Here is a 13,538-nt window from a genome sequence, read left to right on the forward strand (position 1 = left end):
GATGTAAATGAGAGTTTACTCTTTTATAATATTTTTGCATATGTGGGTAAATGTTTTAATATATGTTATATATTGCATATATTTATCCAGCAAGGAAACCATGGTTTTAAGCATGAGTCAAGTGTGTAGATTACAAGTGACAACTTGATGATAATGAAAATTTTTAAATTCCTTTTTAACATGGATATATTATTTAGATATAGGGTTTTTTAGAGTAATCTCTTTTTTAATATATATATATTTTTCTTTTTTTAGCTCTTTCAGTCTCACATGCCAACAAAAACAACTTGTCCATCCTCACAAGTATCTGATGATGAACAGAAAGTGAGTATATCTTTCAAATAGAGCCATATTGTACTCCACATACCTCTAGGGTTTCAAAATAACTGCTCAGAGACCTGACATTTTGTTTGTACCTTGAATGTAAATTAACTTTTATGTTGATTGAAATTGAAAATCAGTAATAGATTGAATAATTGTTGAATGTTTTCAGTGTCTCTTACCGATGTATGGGACTTGAAACAAATTAAAACTCTTGACTGCTTCCAGAGCATTCAGTAGGAGGACTAGCACTGCTTTTGCTGGGCATGCTTACAGAACTTGGTGGGTATAGAGAACTCCTTTAATGACAGGGTGTAGGAAGTCTCCAGGTGGCCCTGCAGATGCCTTCCTGAGTGTGAGATCAAGCTCTTAATGCTTCCAACATTCTTCTAAGTGTGCCTGAATAAGAGGGATGTGTTTTAGTAATTCATATTAAAATATATATTAAAAAAGAGGGAGTATATTTAACTTGGTGAAAGAGGTGAGTTGATGAGTTTTTAAATAGAAAATGGCAAAAACAAGCACAGGTAATTCAGTAAGATTAAATGATTTCCTTTAGTTCTGTGCCCATTAAGCCTCTTCTTGCTTTTCCCTCTTCCTTCACAAATGCTAAGTTCCCCATGGTTTTGATAAATTATAGTTTGACCACCAAACTACCATCCTTTTTATCTTTTTTCTCTCATTGGTAATAATGGTCTGCTCCATCTTTATTTTATCAACTTGCAAACTTTTAGAATTACTCTTTATCTGCCTTCTAACACATTGCTTTGCTGAAACTGCTGTCAATAGTCACTAGTAATCCTTTAGTGATGAATGCACTAAGTGGATTGCTTAGTCCTCATTTTCTCTGGTCCCTGTTCTTCGTTAAATTATGGTGACCACTGGCACATTTTTGAGAAGCTTCTGTTATTTTCATGACCTAACAGTCTTACAGCTGTAGAACCCGAAGGGATTCTACAGGCCATTTAGTTCAAGTTTTATCTGATAAGCATGTGCTAATCAAGTAAAAACTCTAACAAGTATCTAATCTTGAATACTTTCATTACTGAGAAGCACAGTGTTTCTTCACTTTCTCTTTTTTTTTTAAATTTTTTAATGTTTATTTATTTATTTTAAATATTTTTTAAGGAAGTATGATTGACATATGAAAATTATATATATATTTTAAAGTTTAAAGCTTTTTGTTTTTATTTTTTTATTTTATTATTTCTTTTAACGTGAAATTTATTTTTGAGGAAGAGAGAGAGAGACAGAGTGTGAGCAGGGGAGGGGCACAGAGAGAGGGAGACACAGAATCCGAAGCAGGCTCCCAGCTCTGAGCTGTTAGCACAGAGCCCAATGCAGGGCTGGAACTCAAGAATGGCAAGATCATGACCTAAGCCGAAGTCAGACGCTTAACCTGACTGAGGCACCCAGGTGCCACTTTACTTTCTTTTTCTTAATGATAAAGATAACATACTTATGTGACTAAAAGGGATCTAAAGGGCAGAAATGAGAATATAGTATACTAGTTTTCTATTGCCCCATAACGAATTGCCGTGAATTCAGCTTCTTAAAACAATACATATTTATTAGCTCATAGTTCTGTAGGTTATAAAACTAGGTTGGCATAGCTTGCTCCTCTGCTCAGGGTCTCACTTAAGATGTTGGCTGGCTGGGTTCTTATTTGAAGCTCCCCTTCAGACTCTTCCAGATTGTTGGCAGAATTTAGTTTCTTGCTGGCTGGTTGCTGTCAGCTCCTAGAGAACATTCTTATGTCCTTGCCACATGCTTCTCTGTCATTCATACAACAGGGGAGAACTAATGTCAAATCAGGTTTCAAATCCCTTTCACCTGAAAGATCCCAGTGCATTTTAAGGGCTCACCTGATTAGTTCAGACCCACCAAGGATAATCTCCCTTTCTTAGATTAATGATTTGGGACCTTAATTACATCTGCAAAATCCCTTCATGGCAGCACATAGTTTGCTGTTGGGTTGAAAAAAATAGAAGGTTGTGAGTACACCAGAGGCCATGAATCCTGGGGTCCATCTTGGAATTCTACATACCATATACAGTAACAAGTGAATCTTTCTCACCTCTACCTCCAAGACCACTCCCTCAACCTGCAAATCCATTCCCCAGTAATAACCAGTCTCATGGACATTTTCATCCATATTCATATATATGAGAAAATATGAAAAAATAATACTTTTTTTTCTTAGTCAAACCACAGTAAAAAAAAGTCACTTAGTTTTTGAGACTTAACCATGTTGTGGCATGTATCAGTAGTTTAGTATTCCGTTGTATGGATATACTACGTTTTATTTACCCATTCAACAATTGTTGGATATTTGGGTTGTTTCTAGTTTTTGACTATTTGGACCAAAGCTTCCATGAACATTCATGTGTGTGGATGCATGTTTTTATTTATCTTGGATACCTTCAGTTAGGGATTTTTGGTTATGTATAGTAATGTGTATTTAACTTTATAAGAAAGTACTCAATTGTTATCCAAAGTGGCTGTACTGTTTTGCTTTTGTACCAGCAAATTTATCAGAGTTCCATTTGTTCTTCAGAATCTCTAATACATGACATTATATGCCTGCTAAATTTTAGACATTTTAGTGGTTATTCAGTGGTATCTTACTGTAGTTTTAATTCACATTTGCCTGATAATGTTGCACACTCTTTCATTCACTGATTGGCTGTTTTGTTATCTCTGTTCATGTCTTTTACCCATTAAAAAAATAGATTGTTATTATTGAATCATATGTATTCTGAGTGTATGTGCTTTGTCATATGTATATGTCATATATATAATATTTTCTTCCAGTCTGTGACTTACATATTTCTTGATGATCACAAGTTTTTAATATTGATAAGGTAGAAAAATATAAATAATAAGATTATCCCAATACCACACTTCCTGGTGATTGTAACTTTTTGATTAGATAGTATAAATCCTTTAGCTTTGTTCTTTTCCATAATTGTTTTAGCTATTCTAAATCATCTGCATTTCCGTATAAATTTTAGAATGATCTTGTCAGTTACTATATTGACAGCATGGAGTTGAGTCATTCTTTTATCCAATCTGACAATTTCCTTCTTTTAACTGAAATGTTTATATATTCACTGTCCATTATGGTAGCCACTAGCCACATGTGGCTATTTAAATTTAAATTAGTTAAATAAAATTTAAAAACCAGTTCCTCAGTTGCACTAGTCCCATTTGAAGTGTTCAATATCTGCATGTGGCTGGTGGCTACCTGTTGCATAGATCAGATACAGAACACTTCCACCATCACAGGAAGTTCATTCTATCAGATACCGCTGGTTTAGATCATTTACATTTAATTTAACTATAGATATAGCTAGGTTTAAGTCTGCCAATTTGCTGCTATTTGTTTTCTCTTTGTCCCATTTGTTCTTTCATTTTTCTTCTTTTTCTGCCTTTTTTTTGGATTAGTTTTTTTTATTGCATTTCATCTTTACTATTGACTTCTTACCTATACCTCTTATGTCTTTTTTTTTTAAATAGTAGTTGATGTACGCTTTAATTTATTACACATATCTTCCAACAATATTATAATACTTCATGTATAATACAGAAACCTTACAACCATAACTGTCCATTCCCTCTGTTGTGTTGTCATTATCATACATTCTATTTCTCCCATGATTCCAAATTCTGCAATATATTGTTGTTGCTTTAAATGATAATATTTTCAAGAAATTAAAACAAAAAGTTATTTTACACACATTTACATGTCATTTTTTTCTTTTGTCATTTTATTGATTATTTTCTGTGGTCTTATGCTTTGCATTGTTTTTTTGTGAGAAAGCTGTAGTCATTTTATGTATTATTTGTGTGTAATATGTCTCCCCTCATCTGGTTGTTCATAAAATTTTTCTTTATCCTCTTGTTGAAACATTTTGTTCTGATATGGCTAGTTGTGGGTTCCTCTGGATTTTTCCTGTTTCTGGTTTGCTGAAATTCTTGGATCTCTGAGTTCATGTTTAGAATATTGGAAAAATTTCAGTCACTGTTACTTATATATTTCTTTCCATCCTCCTCCAGTCTCTCCCCATCTTTTCTATATGATACTCCAGTTACAGGTATGTTAGACCATTTGATATCATTCCACAGTTTTTGGAGCTCTATTGCAGTTTTATCTTTTCTATGAGAGACTTTTAGCCTGGAGAAATAAAGGTATTTAGCTTGGATGATAACTATTGAAGAAATCTTTCCTTCCATTGTTTGATCTGCTGTTAATATGGTTCAATAAGTTTTTTATTCAGACGTTGTATTTTTCCTTCCAGGAATTCCATTTGCTGACTTTTGTTGTTGAGAGCTTCTATATCTCTCTTGTAATTCTGTCATGTCAACCATTATATCCATCTCTTTTTCCTGTAGAAAAAGAGTATAGTTTTCTTCTTCAGCATATTTATCATAGTTATTTTAAAGTTCTTATCAGCTGATTCAACATCTGGTTCATTTGTGGATCTCTTTCTGTGCCTTTTTCCCCCTTGACTGTGAATCATATTTTTCTACTTCTTCCTCTAGTAATTTTTTATTATATGGTAGATACTGTGGATAGTACATTGTGGAGGTGTTGGATTTTGTTTTCTTCTTCTGAAGAGTGTTGACCTTTGTTCTAGCAAGCAGTAAATTGCTAGGTTGTTGCATTGTTCATGTTGAACCTTGGTTATAGGCTTTTTTAGGGCAGGTCTATTTCAGCTGTGTATTAGGGAACATTTCTGATTTCTGGGATGTGATCCTTACTCCTAAAATGTAGTCCATATAGTTTTTCAATAGAAAGCCTGAAGTGTTTACTGAGCCCCTTTAACTTACAGACTTAAAATTTATGCTCCCCAGGATGGCATTTCTATATAGCTCCTTCCAATTTCCATCCCCCTCCCCCCTTTAGGCTCTTTGTGCTCCCCTTATACTCAAGTTCAGCAGTCAGCCAGAGTTTTAAGAGGAGTGTATTTCTGGATTTTAGTCCAAAATCTTCTTCTTTTCTGGAATTTTCTTCTTCAATTTTCAGCTGATCTACCTGCTCTTGTTTCCAACTGACTACTCAACCCAGTAAGACTACTACTTCCATCTTGAGGTCTATCTTCTTTGTGTAGCAGTGACTAGGTTGTGCCCTCGGAAAGACCTAGAAAATGTACATCTCACCCTACATGGTCTCCTGTTCCCAAGAGTCTCATTCCCTCTAGTGTCTATTGGCCTTTGGTTGCACTTCCCAGCAACTTGGAAGAATTGATTATAATTGTTAATTAGTAGGAACATTAGTGTGACATAAGTTTGCTGTCCCATTGCTGGGAGCTAAAACTGTATAATTTTGTATTGTACTTTTTTCACGTGACATTTAAATTAAAATTTAAGTTATTAAATATTTATCATAAATGTATTTAATCACTTTAAACATTCCATTTTATGAATGAATATGCCATAGTTTACATGATTATTTTCCTATTTTTTAGAAATCAAATATTTGTGATAAACAATGCTGGACTCTCATTGTATGAAGAAAATAAGAAATGCAGATGTGTTTTGAGGGTCTGGACACAGATTTCTCACAAATTTGCTTAACACATTTATATCTTGGTGAAGGTATAATGATCATAAAATCTTTAGTTTCTTTGATAAATTATATTTATCATTTGAAATGTGTTTATATCCTATCTTAGTAAAAGTTTTTTTTTTTTTAATTATTGCCATTGTCTTTGTTTTCTTTCAGCAAAAAAGAGAAAATATTCGTTCTTTAACTATGTCTGGCCATGTTGGTTTTGAGAGTTTGCCTGATCAGCTGGTCAATAGATCCATTCAGCAAGGCTTCTGTTTTAATATTCTCTGTGTGGGTAAGGGCCAAACTCTTCTTCTATATTATTCCTTTATATTCCTTGTGTTCTCTTCATTCTTGCAAAGAGTATGATGCTCATGTCATTAATTTGATATCATGATCGCAGATTTTTTCGGTTATTTAAATTCTATTAGTTTTTTCTTAGCTTTTCTGCTTTAAATTTTTTTTGTTCTTTAAATATTTCAGTGCTTTCTTCAGAGTTCTGAGTAACTTAGCATACATACTTACTTTTATGTTCTGCTAATGACTCAGTGGACCAGCCTTTACATGTATGTCTTTCACAGACAACTCAGCTTTTGAAATGTTTGAAATATTTGGGATCCCTTGAAACCACTCTGGGAGTTCTATTTTTTTCTCATTTGTCTTAATGCACCTGTGAAGATACACCTTTGTTTCTTTCAGGGGAAACTGGAATTGGAAAATCAACATTGATTGACACACTGTTTAATACTAATTTTGAAGACCATGAATCCTCACATTTTTACCCACATGTTAGACTTAAAGCTCAGACATATGAACTCCATGAAAGTAATGTTCGATTGAAATTGACCATTGTGAATACAGTAGGATTTGGTGACCAAATAAACAAAGAAGAAAGGTATGTGTTTTCTTATTGTAATGAAATAAGTTTTTTCTTATTTTAAGACAGTTGTCTGAGGTGCGTGCATTAAGCATCTGACTTCGGCTCAGGTCATAATCTCACAGTTTGCAAGTTAAAGCCCTGTGTGCTTTAACACAGCTCTGTGCTGACAGCTGAGTGCCTGGAGCTTGCTTTAGATTCTGTGTCTCCCTCTCTCTGTGCCATTCCCCCACTCATGCTCTATCTTTCTCTCTTAAAAATTAGTAAAAACATTAAAAAAAAAGACATTTGTCTTGTGCCATGATTTGGTTTTCTACTATGGAAATTCAAACCCTTCCTCCCAGACTTTAATTTTTTTAATAATTCAGCTATATTTTGTTCTTAACAAATTGACATTTTCTATCCAGTTTAATTTTTTTAGAATAATTTGAATCACATTATTGAAATGTGTATTTCAGCAAAAATTATTTTAATTATTCTTATGCCAATTTGGTATATAATAAGTGATTTGTACTAATTTTCAGGCAGGAAATTATTTTGTTGAGGGTAAAATAACAAGACATACAGTGGCAGATATATAATGGCCCAATCCATGGTGCTTGAATTTTTTGTGTGTGAAATTCTAACCAAATCAGCCAGGTACATTATTAAGCATTGCAGGAAAGGTCTGATATAAATAAATTATTACTTATATTTTATAGGATATCATTATTTCTCCTATGATACTATGAAGAACGATTATAGAATCTATATGAAATTTAAAATATGAAATAGGGAAATAGATTGGAGTAAAGCAATAACTTTTTGTTCTCTTTCCTTTTCGAAATGCATATATTTTCATTATTAGAGGTAATTTTTTAGTTTCCTAAAGTTTGCTTGACAGGAGAAATATTTTGCATAATTGGCTCCCTTTATGTGACTTATGTTAGCCTATCAGCACATTTATGTGGGTTTTCTAGAGGAAGAAGATTAGTGGTAGAGTCAAAGGCCTGTGACATGTTGCTTTAAATCTTCATAATTTTTTTATAATTTTCTATGTAGACATCTTATACAGCTTTATTCAAATTTATTCTTAGATATTTGGCATTTTGATGCTTTCATAGATGATATCTTTTAGAAATACTTTACTTTCTATTTGATGTATAGGAATATAATTGATTTTGCATATAGGGACATTTGTAAATTCTCTGATTAATTCCAACAATTCATCTCTAAATTTGTGTAGATTTTCTATGTATGTAATGTGTAATCTCCAAATGACATTTATATATTTTTTTCCGTTTTTTTTTTGTTCCTTTTAAAATAAATTTTATTGATGTATAATTTATATAGCATAAATAAAATGCACTGATTTTTTTAAGTGTACAATTCAGTTAATTTTTACATATACATGGTTTCATAACCACCACCAGGACTATAATATAGGATATATCTATAGTCTTGGGTTCTTTCCTCAGACATATATGCAGATTAGTGCTTCACCAAAGACTGGAGGGAACTTCTGTCCAGATCATTAGCACTTTTGTTGGTGCAGCTGTCTTCTATTTAGTGTTCTTGCCTACAAATTTTATTTGCCTTGGCCTCCCTGAACTCCTGTTTCTGTCTCCTCAACTTGGTGAGTCCACCAGGCTCTGGCTCTCTTGTGCTGTGCCCTGGAAACTTATATCCAGGGAGTAAGCTGAGGGAATTGTAAAGTTTTTCTCATTTATTTCCCTACTCAATGAACACAGTTTTATACATTGTGTTGTCGCATGTCTTGAGAGCCTTTTTCGTGTATTTTATCCAAGTTTCTAATTGTTTAGGGTGGGAGAGTAAATCCAGTCCCAGTTACTTCATCATGGCTGCAGAGAGTTTTTATTTTTCTTTCTTCCATTTTTAAAACCTGACTGCACTGGGTAGGGTGTACAGTATTATATTGGATAGCCAGTAGTATTAGTGGGTATCTTTGCCTTGTCCTGATGCAAAGAGAAAGCTTGATTTTTACCACGTATTATGCTTGCCTGCTTTTTTAAACATTTTAGTTGTAGTAAGGAAGTTCCATTGTATTACTGGTAAGGGCTTTTTTTTCCTCATGAATAAATATTATCAGATATTTTATTTATTCATTCTGTAGAAAAGAATTTACTTTCTCTTGTTTAATCTGTAGCAAGGTGAATTTTAGTAACTGAGTTTTCATTGGTAAATTAGCCTTGAAATCTTAAATACCATTTTGCATACTTAAGATTATAAATTATTTTACCGATGTTTGTTTTTTTACTTTGGGTCTTATTCATTGTGTTTTTTTTTTTTTTCTCATATGCTTGGTTATTTTTTATTGTAGGTATCATGGTCTTTGAAAAATTATTTGCAGAGATACTTTGAGGTCTAAGATGAAGATGCCTTCCTTTGAACAGATTTAGATTTGCTTATGTTATGCCCCTGTGGCATTAATACTCTGAGGATCCTTAAATCCGTTTCATGGCTAGAGGTTTTCAGCATCAAAGAGGCTGTGAACCTGGGCTGTGGATATATGTGAGGGCAGACCCTGTGTCCTCAAGTTCTCAAAAACTTTTTTTCTTCTTTCCTTTTATTTTCCCTACTTCATTTACTGCCAGGGCAACCTTCCCTGCAACAACTTGGGGGGAGGGGAGGAATTGTAGGTTAACTTCTAGTTCATTCTTAACCCTGAGGGTGTAGGCTCTCAGGATCTCAGCTCAATGTGGGGAGGCAGTCTCTTTAATAGATTGCCACTTTGTGTGGGTCCTGGGCTTTGATTTCTTCTTTCTTGTCCTGTGAGTCCTTCAGAACTAAAGCTCAAGAACTAGATTGACAAGTGACCTCAGGACAAAACTAGCACTGATGCTTTTAGTGCAGGGGTTAGTAAAATTTTTCTGCAAAGTGCCAGATAGTCAATATTCCAGACTTTGTGGGACATATGGTCTCTGTCCAAACTACTCAACTCAGCCACTGTAACACAAAAGCAGCCATAGGTATTACATATACCAGTGAACAGGGCTGTGTTTCAGTGAAACTTATAATATACAAGCATCGTCTGGACTTGGCCCATTTACTACCTCTCCTCTAAGTCCTCTGCTCACCTCTCTCAGGTTCCACTCTCTTCAATTTTGACCTGGTTAATTCCTTACCATTTTATGAGTACTTGGAAGTTTTTAAGGAGGTTATTTTTGTATTTTAAGCCATTGTCTTTTGTTTCACTGGAAGAATGAGTATGCAGTGTATTGGAAATGGAAACCTAAAGCAAATTACTGTGGAAGAACACCTAATGGTAGACTATTTAGCAGAAAATGTTTTGGTTTACATTTTGACAAGCATAATGCAACACAGTCAGGTAGAGGACCATTTATGGCTATTAGGGCATAAAATAGGTCATATTACTCATCTCTTTCAAGTCATTAATAAAAGCTTTGGATTTTTTTATGTTAAATATGTATTTAACAAATTAATTTTTAGTATTTTATTATTTGGGGGAGGAAATCATGTTGAGTCACATTTAGACAAGTTTTCCAAGTGTAGTGTTCCTGATAGTTAATACTGGTGTTTCTAATAGTCTCTCTGATAATGTTCAAAGTATTGTACTAAGTGTTGTGGAGAACATAGAAGATACTGTCTCTGTCCTCACATTGTTTACCATCTGTGTGGGAAGAGCAAGGTATTCTATGAGATTAAAAGAGGTGATGATTCTAAAGGACTAAAAACGTCAGGCAGCTTCATGGAAGAATTCAGTTCTGTGCACATGTATTGAGTATCTCAGCTATATGAAGTACCACTCCATTTGCGCTACAAAGATAATTAATAAGGTGTCCAGGGAATTTGACAGAGGAACTATTTGCTGTTATTTTCACTTGGAAACCCAGATTTACTTAACTAGAATGGTTAAGAGTAGAAAGTTGAGTTGAATAGACAGTGATTTAGCATATCAGAATGAAGTGGAACAGTCACAAACTAATGTGAATGCTGGTGCACATGAAACGTAATATGATTTGCATCTTGAAGGATGCATAGAATGAAATAGCTAGAGGAGAATTTATTTGGGCAAGGACTCAGCATAGAGTATGATGCGCTTTTAGAATTAAAAATAAAATTATGCCTGCATTACTGGTTACGTTCATTTTATATATGCATTTCCTCCTTATTATGTTGCTATTCTTCATGCCTTATGGGTCTTATTTAAGAGGGAAGAAATCATAGAATTTGACTTAAATATCTTTTAAGGTATTAGTACTCATACCTTTTATCAGTCAAATAATGTGTCATGTCCAGTTTGGTTATAGTTAGATGCCTGTACTCATTCAGCAGTCTGGCAAGTGTGGGAATCCTTGTCAGACGTGCAGTGTGCAAATGAAGGTGAGAGTGAGTCTGTATATTCATTCTATTTCTGTAAAGCACAGGGTATACTGATGGTTTTAAAGTACTACCTTTGTATATGCATGTTCTGCACAATTTGTTTTATTACTATAGTTCTCTGTTTAGCATAGATAGTAGCTGTTTATTAATTGGTGAAAATGCACATCTTACACTTGAGAATTACATAAATATCTTATTACGGTAGCATGAATATGCTGTATTAAATATTTAAATGTTAATTTTTTCAGCTACCAACCAGTAGTTGACTACATAGATGCTCAGTTTGAGGCCTATCTCCAAGAAGAGCTAAAGATCAAGCGTTCTCTCTTTAATTACCACGATTCTCGCATCCATGTGTGCCTCTACTTCATCTCACCTACAGGTCACTCTCTGAAGACACTGGATCTCTTAACAATGAAGACCCTTGACAGCAAGGTGGGCTTAGAAAAGGAATCAGCTTATGCTTTAATATTTATGTTGAACTATTAAAATATCTTTATGATATGTATATATATCTTAACTTTTATTCTGTGCATTTTAAAAACATTTGATAAATTTCAATCTTAGGTTATTTTCCAGGGAAATTCAATTTGGAAGATGAACTGCAAAGAAAAATATGTTAACATAAAACTTTAGTCCTTTTTTTAGTGATTACATTGCATGCCAGAATTTGACACTGATTTTACTTAATGATGCTATTGAGAAGAAGTTCATTGACAAAGGTTGAGATCTAATGTTTCATCATGTGTTATAGTAATTATGTTTTAATTTGAACCATACCAAGAAAAGCTAGTTTTGAACATCTGAGCAAAGAAGTGGTATATAAATTCAGGGAGCTATAAAAATAATATCCACAAATTAACTCACTTTGGGGTTTTTTTTTATTCATTTTTTTTAATCTGCGTAGAAGATGGTTGAAGACTACTATCTTATTCTAAAAAAACTCCAGAGTTTTCCCATAACCTTTGATGGTGTGAGAAATGCAGTTTTCATTATCCTGCCTAATGATTTTATGAAATAGGATTCAGGGAAAAGGGCATTCTGTCCAGTACTACTCTCTATGTAGAAATCCGTGTGGAAAGCATAAAGCTGCCAGTGAGGTCATGGTACATAGATTGATTGATTTTTGACTAGTTGCACAGTCCCCTGGATTTAGCAAAAATTTGATGAAGCTTACATGATAGTCTATTCATCTGATTAGATGTTGTAACCATTTACCCAGTATTTTAATAGTTGAGTCTGATTATATGGAAACTCATAAAATCAAGCATGTGCCAGTTTGTCTTAGCTAGACAGAAGCAACATGATGTAATCTGTATAAACATTATAGAATTTGGTGTCAATAGAGGCCGGTTTTAAATACTGGGTCTGTCCCTTAATAGCTTTGTGGTTTTTGGCAAGTTTCTTTAGCCCCCTGAGTCTCAGTTTCCTCACCTCTAAAATAAAAATTTAAGGAGAAAAACACCTACCTCAAGGGACAGATGTGAGGGTTAATTAAACTGATATCTTGTCTTTTATTCCTAAGCTTGACATGGAAAGTTATCTTATGCAAACAGTGTAAAATCTCTTTCCCTCCCAGCGACATACAAATAAATGGATGTGTAGCATTCAGTCTGTGATATACCCTCCCAGTCTAATTAGAGTGATATTCTTGGCTAGGAATGTCTGAGGTACTCCCCCAACTATATTACTCATAGCATGCCCCACAGATATCCTTCCCAGGACCAGTGTCATGGCTGAGCCGGCCCTTATAGCTCTTTTACTATGATTTCAGGATGCACTTCAGCCAGATACCATCAGGGAACTTTGAAGAACAAGATCTATTACTCACAGGTCCTGGAGGGTACACAACATGTAGGAGGGCCACACAATAAAGTTGACAGTGAACCTGGGCTCTGCTTTTATTAGGGTTTAGGGTCGGGTGTCTAGGGTTTTGCGGGCTCACTCCTGGCAAATTTAAAGGATAAGAGCGGAATTAGGGCGCGGGGAGGGAGAAGTGGGCTCACTCAAGTGGTCAGTTACCTGGGTAAGTCACCCAGGTTTTCTAAAAGGGGAGCTTCATGGGTGGGGGTGGCTTTGTGCTTTATTCAGTTTTGCTAGTAGCTGTGTCATACACCTGGCAATATGTTTATTCAACATGGATGTCTTTGAAATGAGTATCTTGGCAATCAAAAGCTTAACGTTAGGCACTTACATTAGAGCATGCTTCTGCTATTTACTGTGGAAGCAATTATAAGTTATTAACTTGGCATAATTTATTGACAATCTGAGTATACAATATTGAAACCAAGAACTTGGATCAAATTTTTATGTACTTTGATTAATTTAGCATGAAAGCTGTTTGCCCATAATTGCTGGAAAGTTTTCATGGGTAGATGAAAAAATCTTTATCTTCTGTGGAGCATATTAAGACTAATAAATCTGAATATACATAGTAAGTCA

General features: G+C 34.2%; 1 protein-coding gene across 7 annotated transcripts in view; it reads left to right on the top strand.

The window, feature by feature from the left end:
- Window positions 1–13,538, top strand: part of SEPTIN10 (septin 10) — a 66,468-nt gene that overhangs the window by 26,363 nt on the left and 26,567 nt on the right. For 6 of the 7 annotated variants that reach the window (XM_019826929.3, XM_019826932.3, XM_045053967.1 and 3 more), the window contains 4 exons: window positions 256–324; window positions 6,050–6,170; window positions 6,575–6,770; window positions 11,345–11,531. In XM_019826929.3, coding sequence (XP_019682488.2) covers window positions 256–324; window positions 6,050–6,170; window positions 6,575–6,770; window positions 11,345–11,531 — 573 coding nt within the window. Of the gene's footprint in view, window positions 1–255; window positions 325–5,903; window positions 5,923–6,049; window positions 6,171–6,574; window positions 6,771–11,344; window positions 11,532–13,538 lie in introns of those variants that run through there. The other variant, XM_045053968.1, reaches the window with a different exon arrangement.

This window comes from Felis catus, chromosome A3 (genome assembly GCF_018350175.1).
Source record: "Felis catus isolate Fca126 chromosome A3, F.catus_Fca126_mat1.0, whole genome shotgun sequence".
Classification (NCBI taxonomy): Eukaryota; Metazoa; Chordata; class Mammalia; order Carnivora; family Felidae; genus Felis; species Felis catus.